Here is a 26,955-nt window from a genome sequence, read left to right on the forward strand (position 1 = left end):
ACTGATATGTTGGCTTCGAATGAGATAAGATGAACTATTTAGTTTACACATACCAGCACTACAATAGACCCTTTGTTAAAATGTTTTGCTTTATTTTTCATTTCAATGTACACAATTTCCAAAAACCAGACATAGGAAAAGGTATAATCTGTTATTAAAAATGGAACATTTATTGCTACATTACTGTTATATACAGGACAGTTCTCAACTATATTTATATATTTATATATATTTCAAGAGAGAGGCACTCTGGGGGTCGGGTGGCCCTGCCGGAGTCAGTCATGTCCTCGCTCCACACAAGATGTCACGGGGCTGTCTTATGAATGTGATTAATAATGGTAAAAAAATAAAATAAGGGGGGGATGAAACCATGTAACAATTTATAACAAAAGTAGACCAAGCATGACATCTTGTACTGTGCAGTGAATTGGAGTGTGTTTTGCTGTTTTCAAATGGTCTCCAAGTCAGATTTCTATCTTGAAACATCAATATTAAGTCAACCTATTGATGTTAGAATACCTCCAACATCATAGGTTTTTATCCCCCCTCCCCAAACAAAGTTCACTAAAGAGGTTAAAATGGCATTGATTATGGAGTCAGTGCAGCGGTATGCACAGACACAGAAAATGCGGAAAGCTTCTAAAAAGCTACTTTTCTAAAACTTTAAAATATAAAAACACTCCCTTCGTTGAAAAACGCATGTCAAAAGCCTTAAGTTAATGACAGGTCAGAAAGACTTTGGACCCACAAAACAGCAGTTTGGACAAATAGAATCCAGTTAGAAAACAAAAGCAATAAAACAAGATCTATTAACACTTATTTTTATTTTATTTTAACTAGATACAGTGAAAGAAAAAAATCTCTTATATAAGAGCTTAAAGTTCTTTCTGGAAAAAAAAAAGCATTAGGAGAAGGGAGGGTGGGGGAATGAACAAGTACCTCTTTTAATCTCCTGATAAATGAAATGATATGGTTGACAAACGTAAATGAAAAATACAAGTTCAGGCACTGAAAAGGTATCACTCTCCCTTTATGACATCGTTAAGTCTTGAGGATGAAAAGGCCACACTGTTGATTTGTATAGGTCTTCTTTTTTTCTTCATCTTCGTCTTGTACACACAAAAAAACACCAAACAAAAAAACACACAAAACGCTCTACCTGCCATCTGTGATTACATGTCGGTAGAACAAATTGACAACATGACATGACATGGGAATAACATCACAATAACACTGATTTGTTCTCCTCGTTAGCCATCACCTCACGCCAAAACGGCCGACATCTGCCGCCGCCAACAGACGTGTGTTTTGCACTGGTGGAAGAAAAAGGGTGAAATGAAAAACAAAATTCATTGACACGTGAAGGCGATCCACATTAAGTATGGTGGCTACATTCAAAGAACCAGTTGCATAATTACTGTTCACCCACACCGACTCCGCATTTATCCTCAGTGCCCCCCCAAAATAGGTAAAGAAAGAATTCAGAGTAGCCTTCTTCAACTCAAACAAGAATTAAAAACCTTCAAAAGCCTTTTCTCTGCCACCCTTGCTTCTATTTGTTATGTTCAACATCCCCTTGTAAAGTTCATCTACAATACACTCTAAACTTCAAACTAATATTGCCATTTATGTAAAAAATCTACAATGTATAGGCTAACAAAAAATATATATTTTTTATATATATTTAAATTTTTGAAAAAATGAAACGCATCAAGAGTAATGTACGGAGTGAATGTACACGTCACACTTTTCTCACTAAGAGGAGGAAGGAGGAGAAAGGCGAGGGGCGCTAATTCAATGGGAATGCTCGTTTCTGGAAAAGAAAGCCACCATGACACCAAAAAGGTAGACCAAAAGTTCCCTCCATAAAAATAAGAGAAAAAAAAAAGAATTTTAGTTTTTTTTCCAGAGTATCAATTCGGGGGCAAATGAACCATAGCCCTCAAGTTTGCTGGCATTGTCGGTGAGCCATTTCAAAGAAGTCCCTGCTTCTCCGTGAGCGCTTAAAATGGCTTCTTTTGTTTTTCCACCCAACTTTACACAACTGTGCTTTGTCTTGCTTGTGTGTGCGCTTTAGTTGCAAAGCAGTAGAGACACCTGAAATCACATTGACAGCTTTAACATTTGAATTTGCGCTCCAAAAAAAGTGGGGGTGGGGAAAATGAACTGTTTAGTGGTGAGTCCTTATTCCAGGGTGTCCAAATGCCTTGTGGGATACGAGCTGTCCTCGCTTAAGAGCGCTGCATTGGAATTGTCCAGAAATGGCCAAGCAATTGCTGATTTAAAAAAAAGAAAAGAAAAAAAAACAGAAAAAAAGGGGGGGGGGGTGAAAAAAAAGTCACTGAATTTAGGCAATTCAACTATGGGCTTGGTTACATAACATATGTAAGACTGTACCATCACACTGGGAATGACATACATTAAAAAATAATTGCTCAATACACGTAAGCAATCCCTCACAATAAATGTTCCTCATATGTAAAGCAATTTGCTTAAATGTCAAATAGAAAACATTGTGTAACATTGAGGCACAAATCTATGATTCAATTTGTGTTCCTTCCTTTCTCTCGTTCACCAGAGCAACTCTCGGCAGTGTGTCAAAAGTCCCAAATTGTGGCAGGACAAAAAAAAAAAAGAAGTTCTCTGGTGTTCAATCGTATTGTGGAAACCAAAATGTCAACGTTTTTTGTACAGATATATAAAAAAAAAAAAAAAAGAAAAGAAAAAGGAAAAAGAAAAGTTTTTCACATTTGAGCTTGTAGTCATGTTGGAGTGCGACAAACAGGCTGTGTCCATTTTGGCAGTTTGCATGAATGTGTGTGTGTCTTGAAACTTGAACGGACAATACACAGACATGTCCACATATGCGCGCACACACACTGAGAGTTCATAGGTGGAAGAAATCTGTTAAGGCCACATCCTCTGGGAGCCAAGGAAACACCACCACATCTGGGAAAAAAAAAAATACAATTTAAAGACACAGCACAACTTCTAACGTCACCATCAAATTCGGAATCAGGCCAAATTTCAACCTGAATAAGCATCCAGGATTCTTTTCAACAAGTGTTTTGCATTTTTTGGGGGGCTTTTGTATTTATAAAAAAATAATAATAATTGAATATCGTTCCCTGAAATCTCCTGAAATTCCCAATGGCCACCACACCCTCGCATGGCATACAGGGATTAAACTTTCTCTTTCCACTTGTATAAAGTTACAACTGTTAAAAAGTTCAAATATCAACACTTAAGGCCTACCTGGTGTTACATGTGACCAACTGGATTGTGGCCATCTCCTCCAATACTTGGGTGGCCTCCTGAGAGCTGCATGGGCGCATCACCCACCACCCCGGACACCTTTTCCTCCTCACGGCGTTTTAAACACGCCGCCTTGGGGTTCAGGTTACGCTCTGAACCAAGGCGAAAAGGTGGTACACATTAGTGATAGATTTAAACAAAACGAAAATAAAACATTTGCAATTATGGTGGAAACTGACCTCTGACTTGTTGTTCTAAATTGAGTATGACGTTGACGGCTTGATGCAAGATGAGAAGTTTGGTTTGAGGTTTGTCGTGGCTGAGATGCAGCTGGCACATCCTCCCGAGTTCTTTGAACGCCTCGTTGATGTCCCGGACCCGCAGCCGCTCGCGGGCGTTGTTGGCCACTCGCCGTTCCCGCTCGCGCTCCATCTTCACCTCGGGCGGGAGGTCCTCGTCGTCTTCCTCGTCCTGACTGGAGGGAGACGGCGCGGTGAACATCGAAACAAATCAAAGAATGCCACATTTTGGTGACAATAACATTTGGCACCAATCTCCAGATTATGCATCCGGTGAAGCGGTGCAATTACAGCAACACACATTTGACTCATTTGACAGATAAGCAGCCTCTGATATGCTTTAATTTACAAATCAAGTAGGCTTTGTAATCTGTAAACCAATGCGAGCAAAATGGCTCCGGGGCCAATATAGTTGATCACATAGCATGAACCTAAACACGGGAGGTTCATCATGTTTAAGCATCTTGAGACACTACACTACACAGCAGCTGCACCAGAGTGTGCTTTGCATGGACGTGCGGGAGGAGCCCACAAAGCACAAGAAAGGGATTTTCTACTTGAGAAACTTACTCATCTTTCGGGTCTGAAAGGCTAGAGAGCATCTGGAGGGTCAACGCCTCCTTTCTGAAAATTGTGACATAAAGGGAGGGGCGATGTCAACAGCATTAAACAGCTAACATTGCCAACCAGGGCGATACAGGATTTAATTTGAATGACTTATGATGCCCTTTATGAGAGACGGATACCAGGAATTTTTAGAATGTGGAGGGAAAAAAAAGAAGAAAATCTCCATTTTAGTTTCTCAAACAGGTTTTAACAAACGGTAAACAACTAACCACCTACCTTGTTCGAATGCGTGCTGCTTTGGAATCCTTCTTTTCATCGTCGGATTTGTCTGCGCTGGACGAGTTTTCATCGTCCTCCTTATCTTCCCTTTTGATGTCCGAGCTGCTGGAGGAGTGCGTGGACCGCGCGATCCCACCAGGAAGACCTGCGCATGACAAGCGTACCCGTGTGTAATGTCATGCGTTTGCACTGTATTGCTGCTTGGGCCCGACTTACTGCTGAAGCCTTCCGGCTGGCCAACCGACGGCGTGGACCCGGACGCGTGATGACCGTGCAGAAGTGTGCTGCTGGGCGGGAGGCCAGTGGGCTCCTCATGTTTCCCTCCCTGTTAAATAGATGGATGGGTAGCTATCATTAATCCTGTGAGGTGGAGAAATGTCTATGCTGGCATGTGGAGACACTCTTCCACTGTACATACAGTACAGGGGACCTTCAGTTTATGACTAATGTTGACTTGGTTTAGCTCAACTCTACTCACATTGTCTTCCTCATCAATTTGGAAACGTAAGAAAGTGTGAAATCTCACTGCATTGAACGCGACTGTCGGAATGATTCACGCTTGAAACCCTGTTTGATCACATAATACAAATAATACTTAGTAGCTGGTCTACCTTAAGTGTCAAGAGCAAGCAGATAAGTCCAAAATAAAGTGGCCAAATTACAAAAATATACAACGTGACATTGTGAAACTGATTATGTGGAACCAGCAACAGTGACATTTGTACAGGTTCTATTTTCTTGCAGTTTAACAACTCTCCACCAGATGGCAGAAGGCATTTGATCATCATCCCTATTTCCTTCATTCCTTGACCCTTTTGAAACGGAATACAGACGAGACTCCTTTTAACCCATTAAGGCCGGGAGCGCGTGACCGCACTTCTACCGTTAAAGCCGGGAGAGCACCTTGCGCCCTTCTCCCTTTAAACTTGGGAGAGCGGATATGTCATTTTGTTGTGTTTTGACCAATTCTTGGTTTCTTAGCCGATGAAATGCATCCGAATATGCACGATAGGGTGACGTGGGCCTCATAGCATGTCCTGGAATTTTAATAAAGTGTTTATGGTTGACGCAGATTCGCGGGAGTTATTAAATAAATGACGCAATTGACGAAGACGCGGGAGGAATTCGACTCAGTGTAACAAGTCGACAGTGACATAATGTTAAGAAATATGTTTGTAGACAATGAGGATGTTGAAAATTTTGACGGCTTTGTAACGGAATGGACAACGAATAATTACCCAGATCCCCTGAGGTTATTCCAACTGCGCTGCAGTGTTGAAAGTATATATATATTTGGAGTTATACACCCGCAGATGCGACATTTGTTTGTTGATTTAAAAAATATATATATTGAAGGTTTATAAAAATAAACTTAGGTTTGTGTGAACGCCACAAGTGTAAGCTCTAATATGTTTTTGGAATTATGTTTCTATCTGCTTCAGGAGCTGAGATCTCAATTATTTTTTTTAATATTGTTGAATTTCCAGGAAAACGTCAGGTTTTCGGGGGTTAATTCAAAAGTCCCCCATAGGTTTTAGAGGCATGTTTTGCCAGGCGCTTTAGGCCTTAATGGGTTAAGAGCATATAAATTGCAAAATATGCTGCAGTTGGGTCTTGTAAGCGTGATAACAGTCAGTCTATTTCTTCAGAAGCTACCCCATCTGAATCCACAGTATGTAGTATACCTACTAAAGCAATTTTGTCCTTGAAAAAAAGCTTTTTACAATAATCAATATTATGTAGACAATAAACAATTATCTGTGGATTTGTCGAAATGTGCCTCAATAGGAAAAGCTAGTAGGTGGCTGACCATAGCAGGATGTCTGTTGCTGAGAGCGAGGCTGGCATTGGGGAAAGCTGGAGAGAGGGATCCAAGGCCCCCGTTGTGTACTGCAGACAGAAGGCTGTGCATGTCGGGGTGGGCACCATCTAAGCCGGGCCCTTGGCCTACAGCATGGTTCCGGAGCACATGGATGGCCTCCTCCAAACAGTCCTCCATTTTACTCTGCTATAGAAATACATATGATGTGGTTTGAAGCTATTGCGTCCATTAGATTTTTTTGTTTTTAAATAATGAAAAAACAAAGTACTAATAATATTCAACATCTATTTTGATTCTGTAGCATACCAGTGCATGTGTTTGCCCTTCAAAAGTGGGTGTGGTTGGTCTTTGCCACTGGGATTGAGCTCCTGCACAGATAAACATTAGGCCAATGATAAATTCTCATTGTTAAGGTTACACCAGAGGGAGCTGTTGAGGCATATCTGCTATACACAACATTTAGGGTTGCCCAAATGACAAAGAATAAATCACTGTGTATTGAGAATAATTCACAAATCACAGCAAAATAAACGTTAATGTAGGCTTAAAGATAACCAAATTACTACATGATTATATTATGCACATGTAGAAGAGTTAGACTTTACCTGCAATAGCCTGAGGAGATCCTGGAGTAGAAGGAGCCGAGGAGAAGTTATTACTGTTGTGGTCCGACGGATAAATCTGAAGCAAAATAAAAGCATTAGAAAGACAAACTAATAAATATGGACTTTCAGATCCATTAATCAAAACCAACTTTCACGGATTGCATACAAAGTGGAGCTATAAAGTACTTTCTACATGAATACCAGTACAATACAAAAGCTCACCGAGGCGAGAGCCTTTCCGATTTCGTCTCCGGAACTACCTGCCGTGGTGGCTCGGTTGCCTGCTGCAACAAATACAAGCAAGTCATGTGATCTGAAAATACCAATATTTTTTTTAATTGTAAGAATTAATTTGTTACCCATAATGGCTTCTCCGTTGATGGCGGGCGTGTGGTTGTAGGTGGTGGGGGCAGTGTGGAAGCCGTTAACTTCGCTGCCGCGCAGTGGATAATTCTGTGTGCACAGATGCAAGGAAAGGGTATATTAGGCCGCCCCATATGAAACAAACAACATGCTCCCAAAAAAAATTTATGTGTGACAGCATGGCTCAGAAGTAAGTTAATATTGTGGTGAACGTTGAAGAAATGAAGGTCTACCAACCATCCTGTCTTGTGGGTTCAGTGATGAGAAGGAGCCTGGTGGTCCAATGTGAGGGGAGTTGCCTAACATGGCCGAGTAGCCAGTAGATGGCCAAAGGTCTTCTGCCAAGGGGCACACAAGAATTCATCCTCGTGATGCAAGAATGATGGAGTAGATCACCAAAAGTGACGTCAAGTGAGTTCCTACCTTGCATGTAGAAAGAGCCCGGGTAGACTGTACCGGGCTTACCGCCAGGATAACCTCCATTGTCTCTCGCATACTCGTCACCGGATGTGGACGCGTATACCTAAAACAAGCACAGAGCGAAGTAACGGTGAGGCTCAGCTTATTATCGTTTTCTGCCCACACACTAATGCTAGCTTCCAATGGCCACAAGATGGCGAGAGGGAGTCTGCACTGTGGAGGAAACGCAGCGGCCATGGCACGCTGGGCACGGCTAAGGCTTGGATCCCGGTACACAGCGAGCGCTTCCTCTTCCTCCCAGGATCCCGATGACATCACACAGGCTGGCCAGCAGCCCTCCCCAGTAACACACGCATACACATAGCGTGTGTGTACCACATAGAGAGCCAAGGCACGCGTGCCATTCTCTGAAACAAGCGCCATCGCTTTCTGTAAGGGTCGACTTGTAGAGGGGATCACAACTGACAACCCTGATGAGATAAGACTACAGTTTCTTACAAAACTGCCTGCTGAGCTTCTCAGTACTCTACTTCCACAAACTGAAGACAGACACGAGGAACCCCCAGATTGTCAGAATCATCGGCGACCTCTCAGTCCGCCTTTCCCCCCTTCCGATTGTGTTGCATATGGCTGGATACAGGAAGAGAAGAAGAATGGAGGCTACGCTGCAAAGAATGCTAATCCAGAGAAGGGATTTTTTTTCTGTAATTTGATTTAACAGGGAGAAGTGGAAAGGGAATGGAGAGATGCACTTCTAATTACAGAGCCATCTGCCTGTTCCTGGACCACATCCAACTCCACAGGCAGCTGGGCTGAGGAGAAGGAGCGAGGGGAGGGAGGGGGAGCGATGGGGGCTGGGATCCAGTCTGAGGGATAGCGAGAGAGAGAGAGAGAGAGAGAGAGAGAGAGAGAGAGAGAGAGAGAGAGACAGAGAGAAAGAGAGAGAGAGAACGAGCAAAAGAAAGAGAGAGACTGCAGTGGGTAAGGGGGTGAAGGCGCGAGATGGACGATTGGAGGGGGGGGGGGGGGGTTGAGGACCCTGATGATTTATGAAATGGGTAGATAGATAAGGGGTGTTGAGGGAGGGGGCCGGTAGAAGGTAATCTAAATGACTTAAACAAAGCTTGATATGGCCAGGGGAGTGTGAAGGAAACGGGGGATTTAACATGATCACTGTTAATTCGGGGGGAAAAACATGACTGAGATGGCTTCATCTAACAATGGGCTTTGAGTTGCGCTTTCATGGGGAACAATGTCACGTGAATCCTGTTGCTCTACATGGCAACGGAACTACACTATGACTGGTGCGATGCGCCGTAATTATATTCTCGGGAAGAAAAGGGATTTCTAGGCTAAAATCCTCAACTAATAGGGCTTTAATGCAATTCAGGTTATGACCGTACAAAAGGGGTTTCTGCTAGGAAAACACTGGTGGGAGTGGATTCAGATTAACGTCCAAATAAACTCAAAGTGCTTTATTCTTCCACCACACAGGGCGCTGTGGTTAGTTTAATGGACAACAAGGATAGGTTCCTTCTCTCTGCTTCCAGGGAGTAAGAGAGCTCATGTGAAGCATGAATCGACTTTACAAGGAGATTGTTTCCTAATTTGCTAAATATAAAGTACAAAAGGGGTTGGCATGGGGTGTCCACGCGAGGCAGGCATGGAGGCAGTGTGGGAGCACAGGATCATCATTGGCAGCCATTAATCTGGGCTCAGACACGGGGGCTAAGAGGCCTCGCAAGCACGGTGCCTCACAACTGGGTCACTCACAGGGGGGAGGCCCACCCAGGCCATCATGTGCTGAGGCGTAGTAGGCGGGTTGGCTGTGGTGGAGGGAACAGGGGGGGATTCACACACAGACATTTCATCATTTGCACTGAAACCACGCGGCCATCGTTCACACCGCAGGAGAATGACTGAGGTTCAGACAGTGAGAATGCGGGTGGCGGGGCAGGGGTGGTGCTGTTGAAATCACACTCGCTCTGTGTGTGATACAGATGCAGAGGAGAAGTAAGTGTGTGGTTTTCAGCAGCCACTTCAAACCGCCAGCACCCACAGGTGGAGGACCTGGGGTGGGGGTCAGTGGGGACACAAAACGTCCTAATCAATTCACTAGGTTGTACCAACTCCATCTCACAGCAACAACGAGAGACAAAATCCAGACTGTTTACGCTAGATTTAAACTCATGCCACATTATGCATCCATGGCTATGCAATTTGTGACCTGGCCGACCAGAAAAATCAGCTTCCTTCTCGCTCTGACAAAACACAAGCAAGTCAATTATCATGTAACCTCATGACAAAATGTGAGCAGCACCACAATATTAGCTGCACCTGCCCAAACTAATAATACAATTACTGATAAAAACCTTAACTGGGATTATAAAGATCTATTTTGATGTCCATTATTAGTGATGTGTTAATAATAAATAAGTTAATTATTATGGTGTCCAAATCATACTGAGGGGCATTAGTTTTACTTTGATGTAGCTAAACAGGCTAAGCAGATCCAAAACACCTTGCAGTATGGATCTCATGAGTTTTTGGTATGTGTTCTTGCCAACCTCCTGTTCAGCCTCAGTAGTGAGAGGCAAGAAAAATAAAGTGTTCTCTGTGCTAGGTTGGGCACAGTAAACCACCACGTGACTCGAGACAATTAAAAAAGTTGCAATCCTGCGGCGCTGAAAATGAACTACAGTAGTTGAAGCGGTGCGACGAGGCCGCATAGTAATTAGCGCACAAGACTACACTCAACAGTCTATAAAAAGGGGAGTGATGTGGGCAACTGCCGATTCGCTGACTGTATAGTCAAACATGTAAACATGACTTGCATTTCCAACTATGTGTTATGCATCGTGCGCAAGCGCCATCAGCTGCCGGGAATTCTGGGCGCACTGACAAAATCTGGTACAGTGACCCGTTGTACAAATTCGGGGTTTAACCACACAAGCAACAACTGGAACAACATCTTTCCGATTTGATTGGTATGAAAAGTGCGAGAACAGTGAATGGATGGAAGACTCAAAGACGCACGTGGTAGAAGTTGAGCTTGATAAATGTTGATGTCAGCTCACTGTGGGTCTTTACCCCGTCTGTCACATAACTGCTCAAGCGGAGAGGAGAAAGCAGCGCATGTGTTGGTGTGTGTGTACAGAGAAGGAGAGACAGGGAGGAGAGGTGTGTGTGTGTGTGTGAATAGAAAGAGAGCAGAGAGGAAGAAAGAAGGTCTCACCGAGGAAGGAAGGCCAGGGGGTTTCCGAATCTTCTTTGGCTGAGAGTCTGCATGCATGCAGAACGAGGAAACAAAGAAACAGGTAAAAAAGTGCGACAATATACAAGCATCAATGTCAGCACAGGTGCTTTATCTTCATGAGCCTGCTGCAATTGTGTTCTGTTAACAATTGTGGCGTGTGCCAGTGTTTGTGTGTTTGACTGTCAGAGAAACATTTTTTTTGCCAGACATTCAATGGTGCATGGCATTGTGGGTTATTTTTTGGGAAGACCAAGTATTTTAATTAAAAAGGAAATGAGTGCAACAATGCAATTTGGCATCTAACTCGTACAGAATTTTTTATGATGTGATCTGTGACTGTATACTTGTTATCTTACCCAAGCCTCCATCAGGCGGCCTCCTCCGCGGATTGTTTGGGTAGGATTGGTAAAACTGGGAGCCTGATTTCAGACCAGAGGGGGACATGGCATCTGGGCTGGGCATTGCAATTTCGCTTGGGAGGAAACCAGGCTGGGAACACACAGAGGTGTGGTTATATTCAAGGCATAAGATTGACGCCTTGACATGTCATGTGGTCCAATTATGCATATGAGTGGGAAGCCTCTTTTGGTCGCATCATTACAATATTTGAGCAATTGCCCATCTAGAAACAACTAAAATAGTTAGGCAAGCTAATGTTAGCCTTGTTGTTATTGCAATACTGGTATTAAACTCTATAGTCTCGATTCAGTTTTTCACTACCCTCAGTCTTCTTGGATTAAAATGTCTCCTAACTGTAGCCACATGATGAAAGGAAAATATAGAAGACTACGTTCTCCTCCATTGTTACTTTATTTGTGTGTCGCCATCTGACAGATGTGTTTTTTGCAGTTTCATACAACACTGGTGGAAAAAAGTGCGAGGGTTTAAGGTGTGGAGCACAAAACATTAATTTCCACTGACTGATTGACGGACACATTAATGTCCCGTGCTTTGTTCTGCTACAATGAATTACATAGCTGACGCCGCTGTTGCGATCACGCCCAAACACCAAATTGAATTTAGGTGGAAATGCAACTTACCTGGTTTGGAAATGGAGAGTATGGTGGCCGCTCATTTTTACCTGAAAGATCAATTGCTACGTCAATGCCTTACAACAAAACAAAGGCCAAAGGCAATAATTTGTGCTCAATTAAACAAAAAAGGGGTTTTGTGAAAAGTAGAAAAACTCCAGAGATGCCCTTCTGCTTCTTTTAGTACGCTCAGTTGCATAAAGCTGCCTGCCAGATAAAACCCGAGGGAAGCTTTCTGCTTCATTGCCCTGACACTCAACCAATGAACACACACACGCGCACGCATGTGGTCACATTTGCAAAGAAAAAGGTATTTCTGGTCATAATTAAATATTCCTAACATGTTGCATTTTATGAATTACAAAATACATGAATAAAGAATAAATTGTTAATTGTCAAGGCAAGACTTCACAATATAAAGTTCATACCTGCAATCCCCGAGCTTATGAAAGGAGAGGCCAAGCCTTCATGTTCACTGTAGTGGGATCCTTCCCCGTAGCCCTGCAAGGACACATAGCAGGAGTTGGATGAGAACATTTAAGCTCAACAGGCATGACAAGCACTCTTCCGGGCCATCCGCATCATGTTGGCACACCTACCGGGCTTCATGGTTACCCTTCCCTCTGCTTAACTCGCAGGACCAACGCCAGACAAATCTGCATTAGCTCGGGGGATTCGGAGCGACTTTCTTAATTATCGACGAGTGCTAATCAAAGCAATGCTGCGTGCACCTCAGCCCTTGTTCCTTATTTCTACACAGAGTTGTGCCAAGGCAGTTAACGGCGGATGTGAGGCAGGAATTACCGGTGGGCTTCCACAGAGGTTTTGGGCTACTAAATGGCTTGCCAACACATGAGTCTGAGCCAAGGTTATTAGGTACAAAGTAGAAGCACAACTTGACATCAAATGTGGCGTGTGGCTTCAAAATGCACTCAGCCCGCCTCGATGCTTGGTGAGTGTGATTGGCAACAGCAGCGATTTACAAAATATGCGCATGTGACAAGATCATAAAATTCCATTTAGAGCTTACCCGTCCTTGGCTGAAAGAAGGACTGTTCTGTTCCGCCGAACCCCAGGAACCAGAGCTGCTGCGCTCATCTAGTGCTAAAAAAAACAAAAAAGGGACATTTTGTTTAGAACAGTCAAATGCGCCAGAGAAAAGCAAACAAAGCCTGAACATTTTATTAATGAATGTGTCATTGAGGTTGGAATAACATTAAGGGACTGTGCCATCATGCTCTACTCAACATTTTAGGTCCTTAAGTGGCCACAATGGGCACACATGGAAACCATGAGAGAATCGCTAACGACCAAATAAGCTGCTGTTGCTTTTAAGATGGAATGTAATGTACAAAAAAAAAACACACACACACAGGAAAGGCTTCGTAATGTAGTCATTAGAGTTCATTACAGCCACTGGAAAATAGGAAAATTAAACATTCCTAAATGCAATCTAGCAAAATGATATTACTTTAAGTGAGATGGACACAAACCAAAACAAGATGCAATGGCAAAAAAGAAAAGAAAAAAGAAAAGACGCCATGTGCAACACAAAGGAAACAGTCAAAGCCAAAAGGCTGGTGAAGCTGAAAACTCCTCAAAATACCCCCATCATCCTCTTTTCCCAGTCTTGTGCACTAATGCTATCCAGGCTCTCTGGAGACACAAGGCTTAATTGCATGCTGATTTGCATAATTGTGCATATTAATGCAGCTTGCTTATGAATATTCATGTATTCTTTGATTTTGCTTTTTTTTGGGGTGCCTAATTAAAAAAATGTGTGTGTGAGAAAGCAAGCGAGTGGAAGCAGTACGTAAGCGGGGGGGAAGGCAGAGGGGTCTGGGCGAGATCAGCAGCCCGGCTGACGAGCGCGGGAATGAGTGATGAGACTAACAGAGCGGTGCAAGCACCTACACATGCTACGACAGCCGTGATCTATGGCGCCCATGCAAGTGGCACGGAGAGACGGGCGAGCGGGGAGGAGAGGGAGACCTCGGAGGATCAGCCTCAGAGGAAAGGCCACAGCACTAATAAAAGCACCGCCATCAAACACACAACAGCGGATGCCAGGCATAAAAATATGCCCGAGCAACAGAGGAATTCATATTGGCACGTTTAACTCGTCCATAACATATTTGCACTCTTTGTTCTAAAACTAGAAATGTATGGTCAACCATAATGCATCCCGCAGGGGATGTCGGTTTTACACTCCCAAAACAGCACAGTGGAAACTGCAAAAACCATGTACTGTATGTAGCAATGCACACAGTAGTGGATGTAACAAGCCGCCAAAACGAGAACAGGAGTAGGAAGGACTCCTGGCAGGTACTACGGCGTCAGAGCTAAGGCACAACATCATGTATGTGCCAATGTGCAAGCAGCACAGGTTTACATCACCCGTATGCTATTAACTCTGCAACGCTGGTCGAAAAATAGTACCTGCTTTTGCCAATAGTAAATCGATTACAATCATGCCAAACCGAGTAGGTGCCGCACATTTGGTTTAATCAATTCACAACTGAGATTGGCACAAATAAAACATGAACATGTCTGGTGGCCAATGACTATGCTCACACAATGTAACAGAACATGTTTTAATTGGTCACTGGGCAGTATCAACAGTACAAACATATTCACATTGCGTGTGATTTAAATTCAACTTGTTTTTATTGTATTTTTTGTGTATTACGGCTGTATGTAAAGCACCTTTCTGAAATTGCTTCTTAAAATAACAGCTGTGATCAATCAAATAACTTGAATAGTTCGATTACAAAAAATTATGATTAAAACAATTTGTGATTTCAAAACTTAGTGTTCATTCGACTACAAAAGCTGCTCAACTACTTAAAAGTGTCATATATATATATATATATATATATATATATATATATATATATATATATATATATATATATACACTACTTAGATCAATGTCAATTGACAATAGCTTGAACATTATTGCAACTGATAAAAATTAAAATTCCTCCGGAAATCCTGCAAAGTGAAGTTCTGCAAGACCAACAAGTAAGAGCATAAAGTCATAATGATCTTTGTGTTTTGGATGCACCACCGCGCCACCTAGGACGCCTCCACTCAGCAAGCAGGGGGTCTGGAGTCAAAAGTAGAGTGGAAGCATGGCTGTGCAGTCTGACAACATTGTTTCACACTTACTGGGCTAATTAACTCGGAGGCAATTAAAAACAAGGTGGAGAACCGCTGAGGTGCCAATGACACTTTGCCTGCCAAGGAGAACCAGAGCTCATTGCCAGAGAAGAGATCTTTCTATTGTTGTTGACCTTTTGTTATGAATGCAAACACACCATGCCCAAACAGTGTAGTATGTGTGAACATTTAAAAAATTTAAACCTACTGTCAAACAATCTTATTTGTTTGTTTATTAATATATTTAAACCATCTTCATGACATGGCCTTGCAAGTCACAGTGTAGAGTAGAGCGGAGGTAAAACATGCTAAAGAAGCTCGCGAGTGTCAACATGGATTCACATGTTGCTGTAAGCAAAACCTGGAAGTGTTCCAACTTTTAACTGTTCTTTTTTGTGAGCGACTACTTCAACTACTAAAACAGAAAACGCATGATGCTGTGCTGCACTACAACTGAGACAACATCAACAACACATCTAGCATGGGAGCCATTGCAAGACCACGTTGTGTAAATTGACAAAGTTATTTGTTGTGATCCAGGGGAAGTGAGCCGGTCACATCCCGCATGTGTGTGTGTGAGAGACAAGGGGGTTGGAGACATTGCCAGCAGCTGCAGAGGTGACAGAGAGGACGCCTGACTGCCTGCGTGCTTGGCCCACTCCCACCACCACACACGTCACACGACCGCCACTCCTCAAACATCCCAAATCTTCTTTGCCAGGGCTCTCCCCTCCACACGCGCGCACACACACTGGCTCTTGAGGAAGGGAGAAAGACGCCTAATGCAATTAGCACCCCTCGGAGCACTTTTGTGTTAATGAATAGAAGTGGTCTGTAGGGCCACTGGGTTGCTTGCTGCCGTTCCCGCGCTGCTGGGTCACTCAATATACAAGCCGCTTAAGTGACGTCACACATGAACATTGTTCTGTAATGGCGACTATTGCAACAACCACATGAGCCCTTGCTTTGGTCCAACTATGGATTGCTTGCAATATGGACATCATTGTGGTTCTTTTGCTTTTTTTCCATCCAAACAAGTCAAATGATTTTTGTCTCAGTCCACCTCAATTGACTTAACAAAGCAGCCGGATTTGAACGAATACAGGCATATTGCCATTTTAGTTGACTAAAACCACACAGCGTGAATATTGCACATTTTGGGAATGCAAGCAATTCTATAGTTTGACACTAAATATTAGTGAGGTGAGATAATTGATTAACTGAGGGTGGGAGGTGGTTGCGGTCCAATTTTTATGTAGTCATTTTTGTAGGTGTGTCATCCCAAAACAAGTGGCAGAGCAGCCAAATGTTAAAAATAAGAGGCAGTAAACAATAACAATTAGCTGCAAATCGGACCGCAACAGTATTGATATCTGATGTTTGAGATTTTGAATCAGTCCCTAATTATTAACATTCCATTAGCTGCCACAGTATGCACTACGCAGTGTCTATGTGGGCAGACTCCCAAGACTTCCTGGTGAGGAATTTGCATGGATAAGCATTTTAACACCATTGTGCTCCAGATCTCCAAAGGTGACAGCTTGCAGTGTATCGCATTAAAATGGGTGTCATTGACCGAGGGCCACACTTTGGGACGCGAGGACAAGGAGGGGAGGGTGGGTGAAGGAATTAACTCCTCACTTCTTAGTAATTGCCCGCTGTAATAGAAACAAACAGAATCCTGCCTTCCACAGACTGATCCCTCTATTCAACAATCTTCCACTCGGGCCACTCACTGCATGCTGGGCCAGTTTAAGAGCCGGCGAGCTGGGGGTGAGGCACATTGTCTCTGACTCAAGCCATTTCCTGCAGATCAGTGGGGGTAAGAGCCCTGCGCTGGGTTGGGGGAGGAGTGTTTTACACTTCAGGGTGGCGGTGGGGTGGAGAGGGGGGTGTCGTTTCAAGTCTATAAGCCTCCCTTTTTTCGCCTTTGTTCCTCCGTGGCCAAGTTCTCACTCTGGGAAACACTGGTGAGTGTGACTGGATTTCACACGGCAGGTTGGCAGGGTGACAGAGGAGCCAAAGGAACATGACTAAGTAATAACATTCAGCGAGAGAGTGAAAAAGAAAAGCTCACTGAAAGTCCTCAAGCACTTCCAGGGGTTAACCAGCCGCTCATTTGCACTTTAAAAATAGGAAATAATAAAAACTACCCAAAATGATGGCACAGATGTTTGAGCATAACTCATATTTACATACTTAACACTTGCTGGGTAAAAATGCAAATAAAGTGCTCTCTTACATTCAGTACATTTGAAGGTCAGTGAGGTGTTTAATGTTCCACAGAGACATGCGCACATCACGCATCGGTATCCCAAATATTTTTAGATGGAGAACCAAATTTGGTGCCTCTCCAGGACGCCAAATGACTCAAATACATCACACGCTGCCAAAATATTGATATACAGTATACAGGGCAGAAACTTATGAGAAGAACACGAATAAAAAAGCGCCACTTGACACGACACTTCTGGCACAGGTAAGAGAAAAAAACATCTGGCAGGGGGCCGGGACAGAGCACCCGAAAGAACTTTAAATGTTTACTAAGGGTGTGCAATAATCATACCTTCATACAATATTACTAGTGTATTTTTTTTGGTGCTAAAGATTTTAAATAGCGCAAAATGCGTCATGCGGCATAGTTCATAGCTCTTCTGTTTCCACACGGCCCATTTAGCGGCGCACAACAACACGGGGCTCAGCCTTACTGGATAGGCCATAGCCGAGTCTGTGTCCAAATTCACAACGCTGGGTCCTTCATAGGCCGAATTTGTCGGCTGCATGACGACACTCCGGACTCGACAGCACGCATGGACTTACACATGAATGGACTGTCAGTCAATGCGCTACCGACAAGCAGCATTGACAATCCATTCATATGCAAGTCCGTGTGTGCTGACGTGTCGCGCCGAGAGTGACGTCATGCAGCTGACAAATTCGGCCAGAGACTTTTGAAGCCGCGGGGCCACCATCTTGGGACTCCCACGAAGCGTATCTCGGCATACGCATTTGGTTGCAAAATGCCCACATGTGTAGCAGTAAACTGCACAAATCGCCAGTTTAAAGGCTGTGGATGAACATATCACCTGTAAGTATGATTGAAATGGAAAATAATTGAAAAATTAAAGAAAAAGATGATTTTGTTTTAAGATGGAAGAAAAAGAGGATACATACTGCCGACGGAGGCCCATAGTTTATAAATGATTCCGTTATTTTCACTTTGTTGAAATAAACTTTAAGTTAAAGCCAATTTGAGCTTTTCAAGTTCTGAAGCTATAATTTCATTATTTATTTATTTTACTTATGTGCTGTGTTTATTTTAGGCAGCAACTTTTTTTAAAATTTATTTTCAGTTATAATATTTATTGTTGTTAAAAATAAACATTTTCAAAGAATGCTGATTTAATTTTTTAAATATCTATAATCGTAAAACCGCGTTTTTGTCTCAGACTATAATTGTACACCAAAATCTGAAAAACACCCCTAATCGCATCCCTTCATAGCAACAATATCGGCGAGCGAGAGCTGCAACGCAACGTCAAATTTGCCCTTAAATGAAGATTTAGTGCTCAAAAGTGGATTTGCCACTGTTGTGTGGGGGTGGTTTCTCTACTGTATACAGCAAAATACAATCGTTTTTTGCAGTAAAACTGTTACCACCAAAGATGGAGACACAACAAATGATTTACCACTGAAAGTTTAAAACACACGGCCGAATATGAGCATGCTATGAAGACACGTGAGAAAGACATGAAAACAGCGAGTGCACACGTTTCAACCAAGCATCGCTGCAGCACTCAATAGCAAAAAAAAAAAGTAATAATTTTTTTTTTTTTTTTTTTTTAAGTAATAAATTTTTTTTTTTTTTTAAAAAGAGTAGATGGTGGGTAGGATAGGGAAGGAGTCGCGTATCACTTGTGCCATGACATGGTACCAATTCATACTGCAGAAAAGGGGGGCTTAAAACACACACATAAAAAATAAAATATGTTTCAACATTGTAATGCACAAAGCATGCCACAACAAATTGGCTGCAACCTTATCACTGCTGGAGTTTTTTGCCCCTAAGACCGACATGTGGTAGAGCTGAAGCCGAACCTCCGAAGCTTATATCAGCCTGACATTTCATTAGATAGGCAGCGAGTGGACGCTACAAAACTCTTGACTTTAAACAAGCTACTTTCCCGAGGATCACACAGGAGACAATATTGCAAGTGGGGAGAGGTGTGTGTAACAACAGACAACGGCGACAATGACTTTAGAAGGTGTATGTTCTTTGTTTTTATTTATATTTGGTTGTTCACAATATGCCTTCAAGAGCTACCAAATATGTCAGTATACCATATTTAGGCTTCATTCATGCTTACATACAAGTATATTACATCATTTCATATTTGTCCAAATGAGATACACTCAAACCAGTGGTGCGCCGGAAAAGTAAGTGATCAGCGTACGTCAGTCAATCAACCAATCAATGTGTTTCATTGCCGATCACAAAAACTGACCAACCGGAGATTGTACCTTGCAGCCGGCAGCCAACTAGAGACCAGCCTGTGTGCAGTGTAACGGTTCCTTGCCGCTATTCTATGGTTCTGCTGCGTCTGGTATGATTATATTAAGGCTAACAACGCTCGGGCTAGCCGAAGTGAGTAACATGAGGCTAACCCCAATTCATGCCCGTAGTCCAGTCAAGCGTGCACTGGTCACATTTGTTTTTTGCGCCATCGCAACATCCTGTTTCAGCCAGGTTGTTTCTGTAATAAAACGTCCAAATCTTAAAAACATACTTTTGGGTCATTTTAGCTGTTGAAATTGTGGCCTGGTCTGGCAAGCGTCTGACGTTAAATAGCCGTCCAAGATAGGCACGCAATGGCCTCCGGGCCCTGTAAATATCGAACCCTGTTATCATGCAATACGCAAGAAATCTGCTAACCAGTTTTCTGGGTGTGGTCAATGATGTTCGGCACATACCGCATTCAGGTCTCCCAAAAGATTGATCTCGGATTTTAGCCGTTACAACTTGTATTACCGAGCTTTGAATAATCTTGTTTACGGCTGGAAGATAACTATTAAAAATAACTAGGAATGAAACTACTTAGATAAGCATAATTAGGGATGTCCTGATCATATTTTGCACCTTAACCAGTAAACCAGAGTCATTTAATTGTGAGTATACACCTGATCTGATCTCTCGGCAATACATAAATAATAATCATCATCATCATCAATTATGGGGGTGGGGGTCCATTTAAAAACAGCAGTGTAGCATTGTTTAAAACCAAGTAAAAAAAATGAATGTTTATAATATCAGTGCAGCAAAAAAAGATGATGCAAGCAAAAAAAGTTGCAGCTTGAATAAACAACAATCAATTTTATGTAATCCCAGCACTTGTGTGATGTGGTTTTCTGCCTCTTCTTTATTCCTGCCACCACACAAACCTGAAATGTTACATTTTCCTAGATGAAACTAAGCTGTTCCATTTGCCAATATATTTGTACCTGAGAATTATTTTGTTACTACTCTAAGAGCTTTAAAATATTAGGAAAAGAAAAACAAATCTGATCTTTGTCACATGATACCAATCAGATTAAAATTATGCGATCTGCCCCAATGTTTATGGTGAGATTCATGGTCCTAAACTTTACATAATACTATATTATACTGTATGCATTCATTGTTAAACAATACAGCCGGGCTTCCAAAGAGTTCAAGAAAAATTCACAACCTAAAACATGAATTCAATTCAAGTCCAGTTATATTTTGAATATTGATCGAAAGCAAACTGCCAAGACTACGAATCCAATTACAAAAGATGACAAAGGTATTTAAAAAAAAACAACATGAGATCAAGTGCGTATGTTTATCATGGCGCTTTGAAACTTACCTGAGCCGCTGAACTGGCTGCTGGCGAGGGTCATTGTTCTGTTCTTGCCGTTTGCTACGGGAGGTGCAAACATCTGCGGGGACAACAAAAGGGGAACGATAGCATTACTAACAAAAGCAAAGGAGGGCACACTTCACACATCCCATTTCCACTAATAAACGACATCATGTGCGCTTGTCACTCACTTGGCAAAATGTTTCACACTTCAAGGTATTCAGGATAAGATGAAGGTTAAAAAAGAAAGAAAGAAAAAAAACTGTCGCTAGCTTGGAGCAGAAACCTTTGAATACCTTGGGTAATTTACAATCACTGTTACAGTGGCCTCGGTTTGGCTGGACTGCATGGTTGAATTACCTACTGTATGTGGCATCCCTCCCGCCCCCCCCAAAAAAGCAAGACGTGCAAATCAGAGCGCAAGCTGGCGTAACAACATAACAGGTCTACGCAAACCATTTTGATCCCATTAGGTCTTGTAACAGCAATCTCAAACACGCTGAACACGCGCTTTCTTCCGTGTCCAAAACCTTGGGAGGATGTCAGGCGCGAGGAACAAACGAGGAGGAAACTTGTTTGTACAACCCTCGACACTTTCTCACACAATTATCAGTGTCGTATTTACTAGATGGAACATCTGCTGTTACAAATTGGCAGGCGATCAATCTGGACATTTTGATGGTGAATTCCACCGTTTAATGAGACACTCCCTTCGGGGAGTGTTGCTTTCTTTTCATAGAAGTGGACTGCAGAACTCTACCGTGTGAAATACAAGTATTGTAGCTGCACACAAAAGGCCTTCCCCAAAGCAACACAAATGACATAACTCCACTGTGAAAACGGCAATCAACTGCAGCATAAGAATGGCAATCATTAGTGGCCTCAATTATAGCAATAGCTTTGGCCTGAATGTAAATGATACTTAGTGCTTATCATTGAGCCTTGCCAACTATTGTTGTCTTACTTTTTTTAAATCTTCCCAGACACAAATTCAAACAAAACTCCAAACAATAAAAAGGTAATCCACTTCGTAAATTACAACTCAGAACTCGATGCTCCCCAGAGAGAAGCATGCGGCAAAAATAAAAGTATTTCCATGAGAACAATTTAATTAGGCATGTTAACAATTCCCCCGTAGACAAAGTGCAAAATTTCCTTCAATTATGCAGATGTGCGTTTCTTATCATAACGCGCTTTTAAAAGACCGATTTATGATATCGTCAAGCATCAACCCGTCATTCTATCGCCGACATCTCCCACCTGGTGCCACCCATCCCGACTGCACTCCCGCTTCTCTTACCGCGCTGAAATCCAGGAGGTCGCTGAGTTCCTTGTCAGTTCCCACTGCAGCCATTCTTTGCTGCTGCTCGGTCATAACCTTCCGTCTCTAACAAACCCTACGAGAGAGATTTGCAGATACAGGACTTTAATAAATGATAATAAGGGCACTAGCAGGCACAAGGACAAGGGTGACAAAGCTGAGCATAGTGTATAAGATGGCTCAAAATAATCATAATTAAAAAAAAAAAAAAGTCAATGCATGATGAATACATTGAATTACTCATCCTACATAATGGATCACATGCGACTTCCTAGACACCCATGACATCAGTACACTTTACCACCATTTTTCTTTTACGAAAAAACAACAGCTTTACTGCCAACACATAGTGTTGGTAATTCAAAATACAAAAAGTTTGAGGTACAATTACACTGGATACAATTTGGAGTAGCAGATACGCGAGTGAGTTTGTCCCTTTTTGCATAGAAATATAAATTATTTGTGTTCATTTTGAAACTTTAATTTGCTCTAGTGTCACATAAAGGTACAAACCATTGCAGTAGAAAGCCCTTATGCACCCCAAGTTTTTAGAGGGGGGGAATTTTTTTTAAACTGAACTTGAAAAAAAAAAGTGTGACTGCGATGACAGGAGACTACAAGGACTAATCTTTGCGCGAGTGCAACATTCATTAACTTTGGCTTTTGTGCTTTTTTTTGTCAATCACATCACAGAAGGATAGCCTACATGGCAAAGAGAAAACTATAAAGCGAACGTCTACGGGGTACACGCATATCAGTCCAGGCTGCTCAGTACAACATGGACTAAGCAACAATGAATAGGTGATAGCAAGCCAACTGCCCGTTGTTGACGTAACCTGATGCCACGTCACACTGGCCATTACACTTCCAAACACCGCCAAACGGCACTGTCCAGGCTGCTCGGTGTTATACGGCTAACTCAACAAGGTAACAATAGTCCTAAAACAACACATGACAACACTCCTTCCCCCTCCACAGCTGAGGTCAATACATCTTCCCCCCCCCCCTCAATTGTATGACCATTAAGTGTTCCTTAAAACACTGCCTGTTCTGTCAAAAAAATTATATATATATATAAATATATATATATATATATATATATATATTAATTGCCTTTTAACCCAATTACAGATTTTATAACTCGCTTTCTCTATTGGGAAATTTGTTTTGAAATGCAAACAAATCAAATTTACAACTTTTAAAAGGTTCCACTGTACTTTCAAAGTCTTTCATTCAGTAGTTCAGTTTACTTTGTAGCTATCATATTTGTAGAATATAATAGTTTACTTATAATTTCATCAATTGAACATATATATATATATATATGCATTATTAAACAAATTTGTGACTGAGTGTGTATGGCTGTAAAGGTGGGGTCTAGCCTGGTGAGTGATGTGTGTGCCTGCAAATTCAAGTAAAGTTGGATGTAGGGCTGGGCGATACGGCCAAAAATAAAATCTCAATTTTTGCAGTCATTTAGGACTATTACCATTTTAATCTATTTTAATATAATAAACCCAAAAAAACATTTATTTAAAGGTTTCATTTATTCAAAAATAATTCCTGTAAAAAAATGTTCAGACAACAATAATGTTTACTAATTCTAAATTAGTTTTAAAATAAATTTAACATTCATAGTTTGTTCTTAAATGCAACAATTAAGTAGTTGGTAGCTATTGTAAACATGTCTTGTAAACCACCCATCCAGCATTCTGCCACATGTGCAAAATTATAACTCACAAAAACATTTGAATGTAACAGAACATAAGAACAACAGCTTTTAATAATCCAGAAGACAAAATTCGATTCCACAATTTAGCAAATTTTCAACTATTCGATTTTGAAAATGACGATGTATCGAATTAATTCAATTTATTGCCCAGCCCTAGTTTGATGGGGTTTTTTTTTTAGCTTTCACTAGTTTATGTTAATTTTTGATAAAGTGATTTTAAAAAGCGCATTTGTGACCACTGGCGGGGGCATTACAAGACGTTCTAACCAGCGCTAGTAGGCTAGAATAAACTTGCGAACCACGCTTACGTTACCTGATGTCATCAATCGTAGACATGCTGTATATTAATTTGGCTTTGCATATTTTCTTTCTTTTTTTATTAAATAATTTGAGTTATTCGATTCATTATTGCAGCACTAAAGTAACATGCAAATGGAGAAACTCGTGAAGTAGTAGTACTGCCGTAAAAATGACATATGCAGCCTTGTGTCAAACTTTTTTTTTTTTAATAAATACAACTGTGGCAAACAGCACAGCCATACGTCCATCACAACCACATGAAAGGCAACACGTACATTTACAATTACAGACATAATTAGGACCATTGTTAGCCCAAGGAAATAGGGGTGAAAGGCAGAGCTAATGACTATATGCAAACACGTCGTCATTACTTAATTAGCATATGTCAACGCAGGAGAGAAGCTTGTCAAACGACTCATTGAGTGGCAACGTCGGATTTTTCTTCTGTTTTGCATTCTGACGCGAGCCCGAGGCCAGGCTCCGGTGCCGGCCCGTGATTGAGTGAGGTTTGCGGGTCGTATGGAGGCACTTGGACACCAACAGGTGGTGTGCTTTTACTGCCTCGTTTGTAATAAGACAATAACGTGAGCTAAAAGGTATTAAAAACAACAACCCCCCCCCCCCCAAAAAAAAGATGGGAGCATAAATAAATGATGGCGAAGCACGTTGAAATCCAGATAGGGGGGTGTACGTGATTGGTCTTCAAGTCAATATCCAATTAGAATTGAAGCACAAGCAAATGCGGTATGTTGTATATCATAGCCCACCATCGAACATGGAAACAAACAAGTGTGGCAAACTCAGGCAGGCGGAACTAATTTAACCTTGAGACATGGAAAGGAAGTGACCACACACACACATGCGCTGATCCGAGTGTGTCTGTAAGCCAGGAGCATGCCTCTCGGTGCTTGTCCCAACTTTTCGGTCTTCTCAAATGTTACCCAAGCACTGCGTGACATTGACTCCAGCATATGGAAGAGAGGGGGGCTTTAACAAAATGGCATCTTGGCCTACTCGTGGATCAATAACTGAAGCAAGCAGATTTTGGGGGGGGGGGGGGTTCTGTGTCAGCCCCCCAACACTGGGCAAAGAAGCCACAAAGAAGCAGTCAATACAAACCATGACGGTGTTGGTGGGTGACCTATGGCACGTGGGCCAAAAATGGCCCAGAGTCAGATCAAGACTCCAAGAAACAGTTCTAGAAAGCCCGAATGCGGATAATACGTAAAAGTTGGTTAAACCATTCAGTGTGGCATAAACTTGACTCCTTGCTCCACAAAACGAATTTACTATCAGTTAGTAACACTCCAAAAGCAAAATATACAACTGTTGATAGACTGTGCCGGAAATGCTAAATGAAGTCCACTTTGGGTAAGATTTCTATAAAAAATTAATTGGCAACAAGCACCCAAAAGTCAGAATAGAGATCCAAAACTACTCAATTCAACACATTATTTTAACACCCCTAAATAACTAAGATGGTGGCCGCCTTTGGAGAATGACCAAACTTTACAAATTCACTCCTTCCTTCACTCATATTGGGGTTCAAGTCGCATTATGGAGAAGGAGGGGGGCTGTTGGGAGACGGTGGGGTGGGAGCGAGGAATTTCCTGCCAAATGTGCAATAAAATTAAAAGTCTCGCTAGTGGCCACTCGCTCCCATACAGGAATGTTTAAAAGGCGACCAAAAGAGCTCATGGAAAGTTTGTCTTTAAAACACGGCGGGGGGATACATGGAGTAGGCCCCGAAACGTAAAGTTGAGCTAAATAGCTTCACCAAGCTTATACATTGTGTTTTCTGAAATGCTAACTAGCATAGACAAACGGCGGAACAAGAAAAAAACGAGGATATTTATAAGTCTTTTTGGATCATATTAGCGGTCGAAGTAGGGGAGTAGCATGAAGCTAGCTCGTCAAAGCAGACAAAAAAATTAACAAGCCCTCGCTTAAAAATCATCTTCCCGAAAAACTTTTCGGAAAAACACAAGGCGCCCTGCGCGGGTGTCAATAGGGGGGGAAAGCCGTCGAATTGGTGCAACTTTTCGGGGTGAAAGGTGATGGGAAAGAAGATTTTTTTTACATTTTTGTATTTTACCTCTTCTCCGCGGGTGTCGGCTATCCAAGAGCGAAGAAAAAGCGGCCAGCGGCGAGGGGGAAAAACATAAAAGTTGAGGAGAATTTCGAGCTCAGCGCACCAGACGCATTGGAGCGCCGTGGAACGTCTTTTCCCCCCCTCTTTGTCCCGGAAAGCTCGCGCTTCAAGTGTCCGACTCCACGTGCTTGCTCCAGTGTCTCGAGTCAGTATGCAAACAAATCTATTCTACTCGCTTAATCTCGCGTCTTGCTCCTTTTTTCCCGTTACAACTGAGGAGATGATTTCATTCTTCTCGTAGACATCTTCACCTCCTCCGTCCACATTGTCAGACGCAACAACGTATCCCTACGCGCGCGGAGTGAGGCCCTCAACGCCAGCGGTGTCCGATTTCAAACGCCTTTTGGAGACGGGCGCAATTCGTCCGTGATTAGTCGCGATTGCGGGCGTTTTCGCCGCCTAAACGCGACGACTGTTGATAACCGAATCTCGATATCCTGTCTGCTGCCGCTGCGGTCATCAAAACACGAGCGTACTACGCGCACTAGTTTGCGCAGCGGAGGGCTATAGCA

At 42.3% G+C, this 26,955-nt stretch overlaps 1 protein-coding gene across 5 annotated transcripts; it reads right to left on the reverse strand.

Annotated features, from left to right (window-relative positions):
- Positions 1-146: 146 nt before the first annotated feature.
- tcf3b (transcription factor 3b) lies at positions 147-26,955 on the reverse strand. 5 transcript variants are annotated; one of them, XM_086088854.1, is made up of 21 exons: positions 26,387-26,955; positions 22,239-22,335; positions 20,945-21,017; positions 12,928-13,001; positions 12,326-12,398; positions 11,907-11,947; positions 11,223-11,355; positions 10,846-10,892; positions 7,614-7,713; positions 7,428-7,528; positions 7,187-7,280; positions 7,050-7,108; positions 6,828-6,903; positions 6,529-6,590; positions 6,211-6,408; positions 4,617-4,725; positions 4,398-4,545; positions 4,125-4,178; positions 3,495-3,730; positions 3,256-3,407; positions 147-2,949 (listed from the first exon to the last, which is right to left on the reverse strand). In XM_086088854.1, exons 2-20 carry the CDS (start codon positions 22,311-22,313, stop codon positions 3,262-3,264), a joined length of 1,899 nt encoding a protein of 632 aa, XP_085944980.1. In that variant the 5' UTR covers positions 22,314-22,335; positions 26,387-26,955; the 3' UTR covers positions 147-2,949; positions 3,256-3,261. The 5 variants fall into 5 exon arrangements, with proteins under 5 accessions (XP_085944980.1, XP_085944979.1, XP_085944982.1 ...); XM_086088853.1 differs by having other exon boundaries at positions 7,050-7,111; positions 26,387-26,954; XM_086088856.1 differs by lacking the exon at positions 22,239-22,335 and having other exon boundaries at positions 7,050-7,111; positions 26,387-26,954.

The sequence above is a fragment of the Leptonotus elevatus genome, chromosome 11 (assembly GCF_054856555.1).
Source record: "Leptonotus elevatus isolate MCC_2025b chromosome 11, RoL_Lele_1.0, whole genome shotgun sequence".
NCBI classification, from domain to species: Eukaryota; Metazoa; Chordata; class Actinopteri; order Syngnathiformes; family Syngnathidae; genus Leptonotus; species Leptonotus elevatus.

Coding starts and splice junctions, on each gene's coding strand:
- tcf3b (XM_086088853.1), bottom strand. CDS start 22,313: ATGACCGAGCAGCAGCAAAGAATGGCTGCAGTGGGAACTGACAAGGAA. Junction 7,529..7,613: donor GGGCTCTTTCTACATGCAAG/GTAGGAACTCAC, acceptor GCCCCTTGGCAG/AAGACCTTTGGCCATCTACT. Junction 7,112..7,186: donor CAACGGAGAAGCCATTATGG/GTAACAAATTAA, acceptor TATTTGTTGCAG/CAGGCAACCGAGCCACCACG.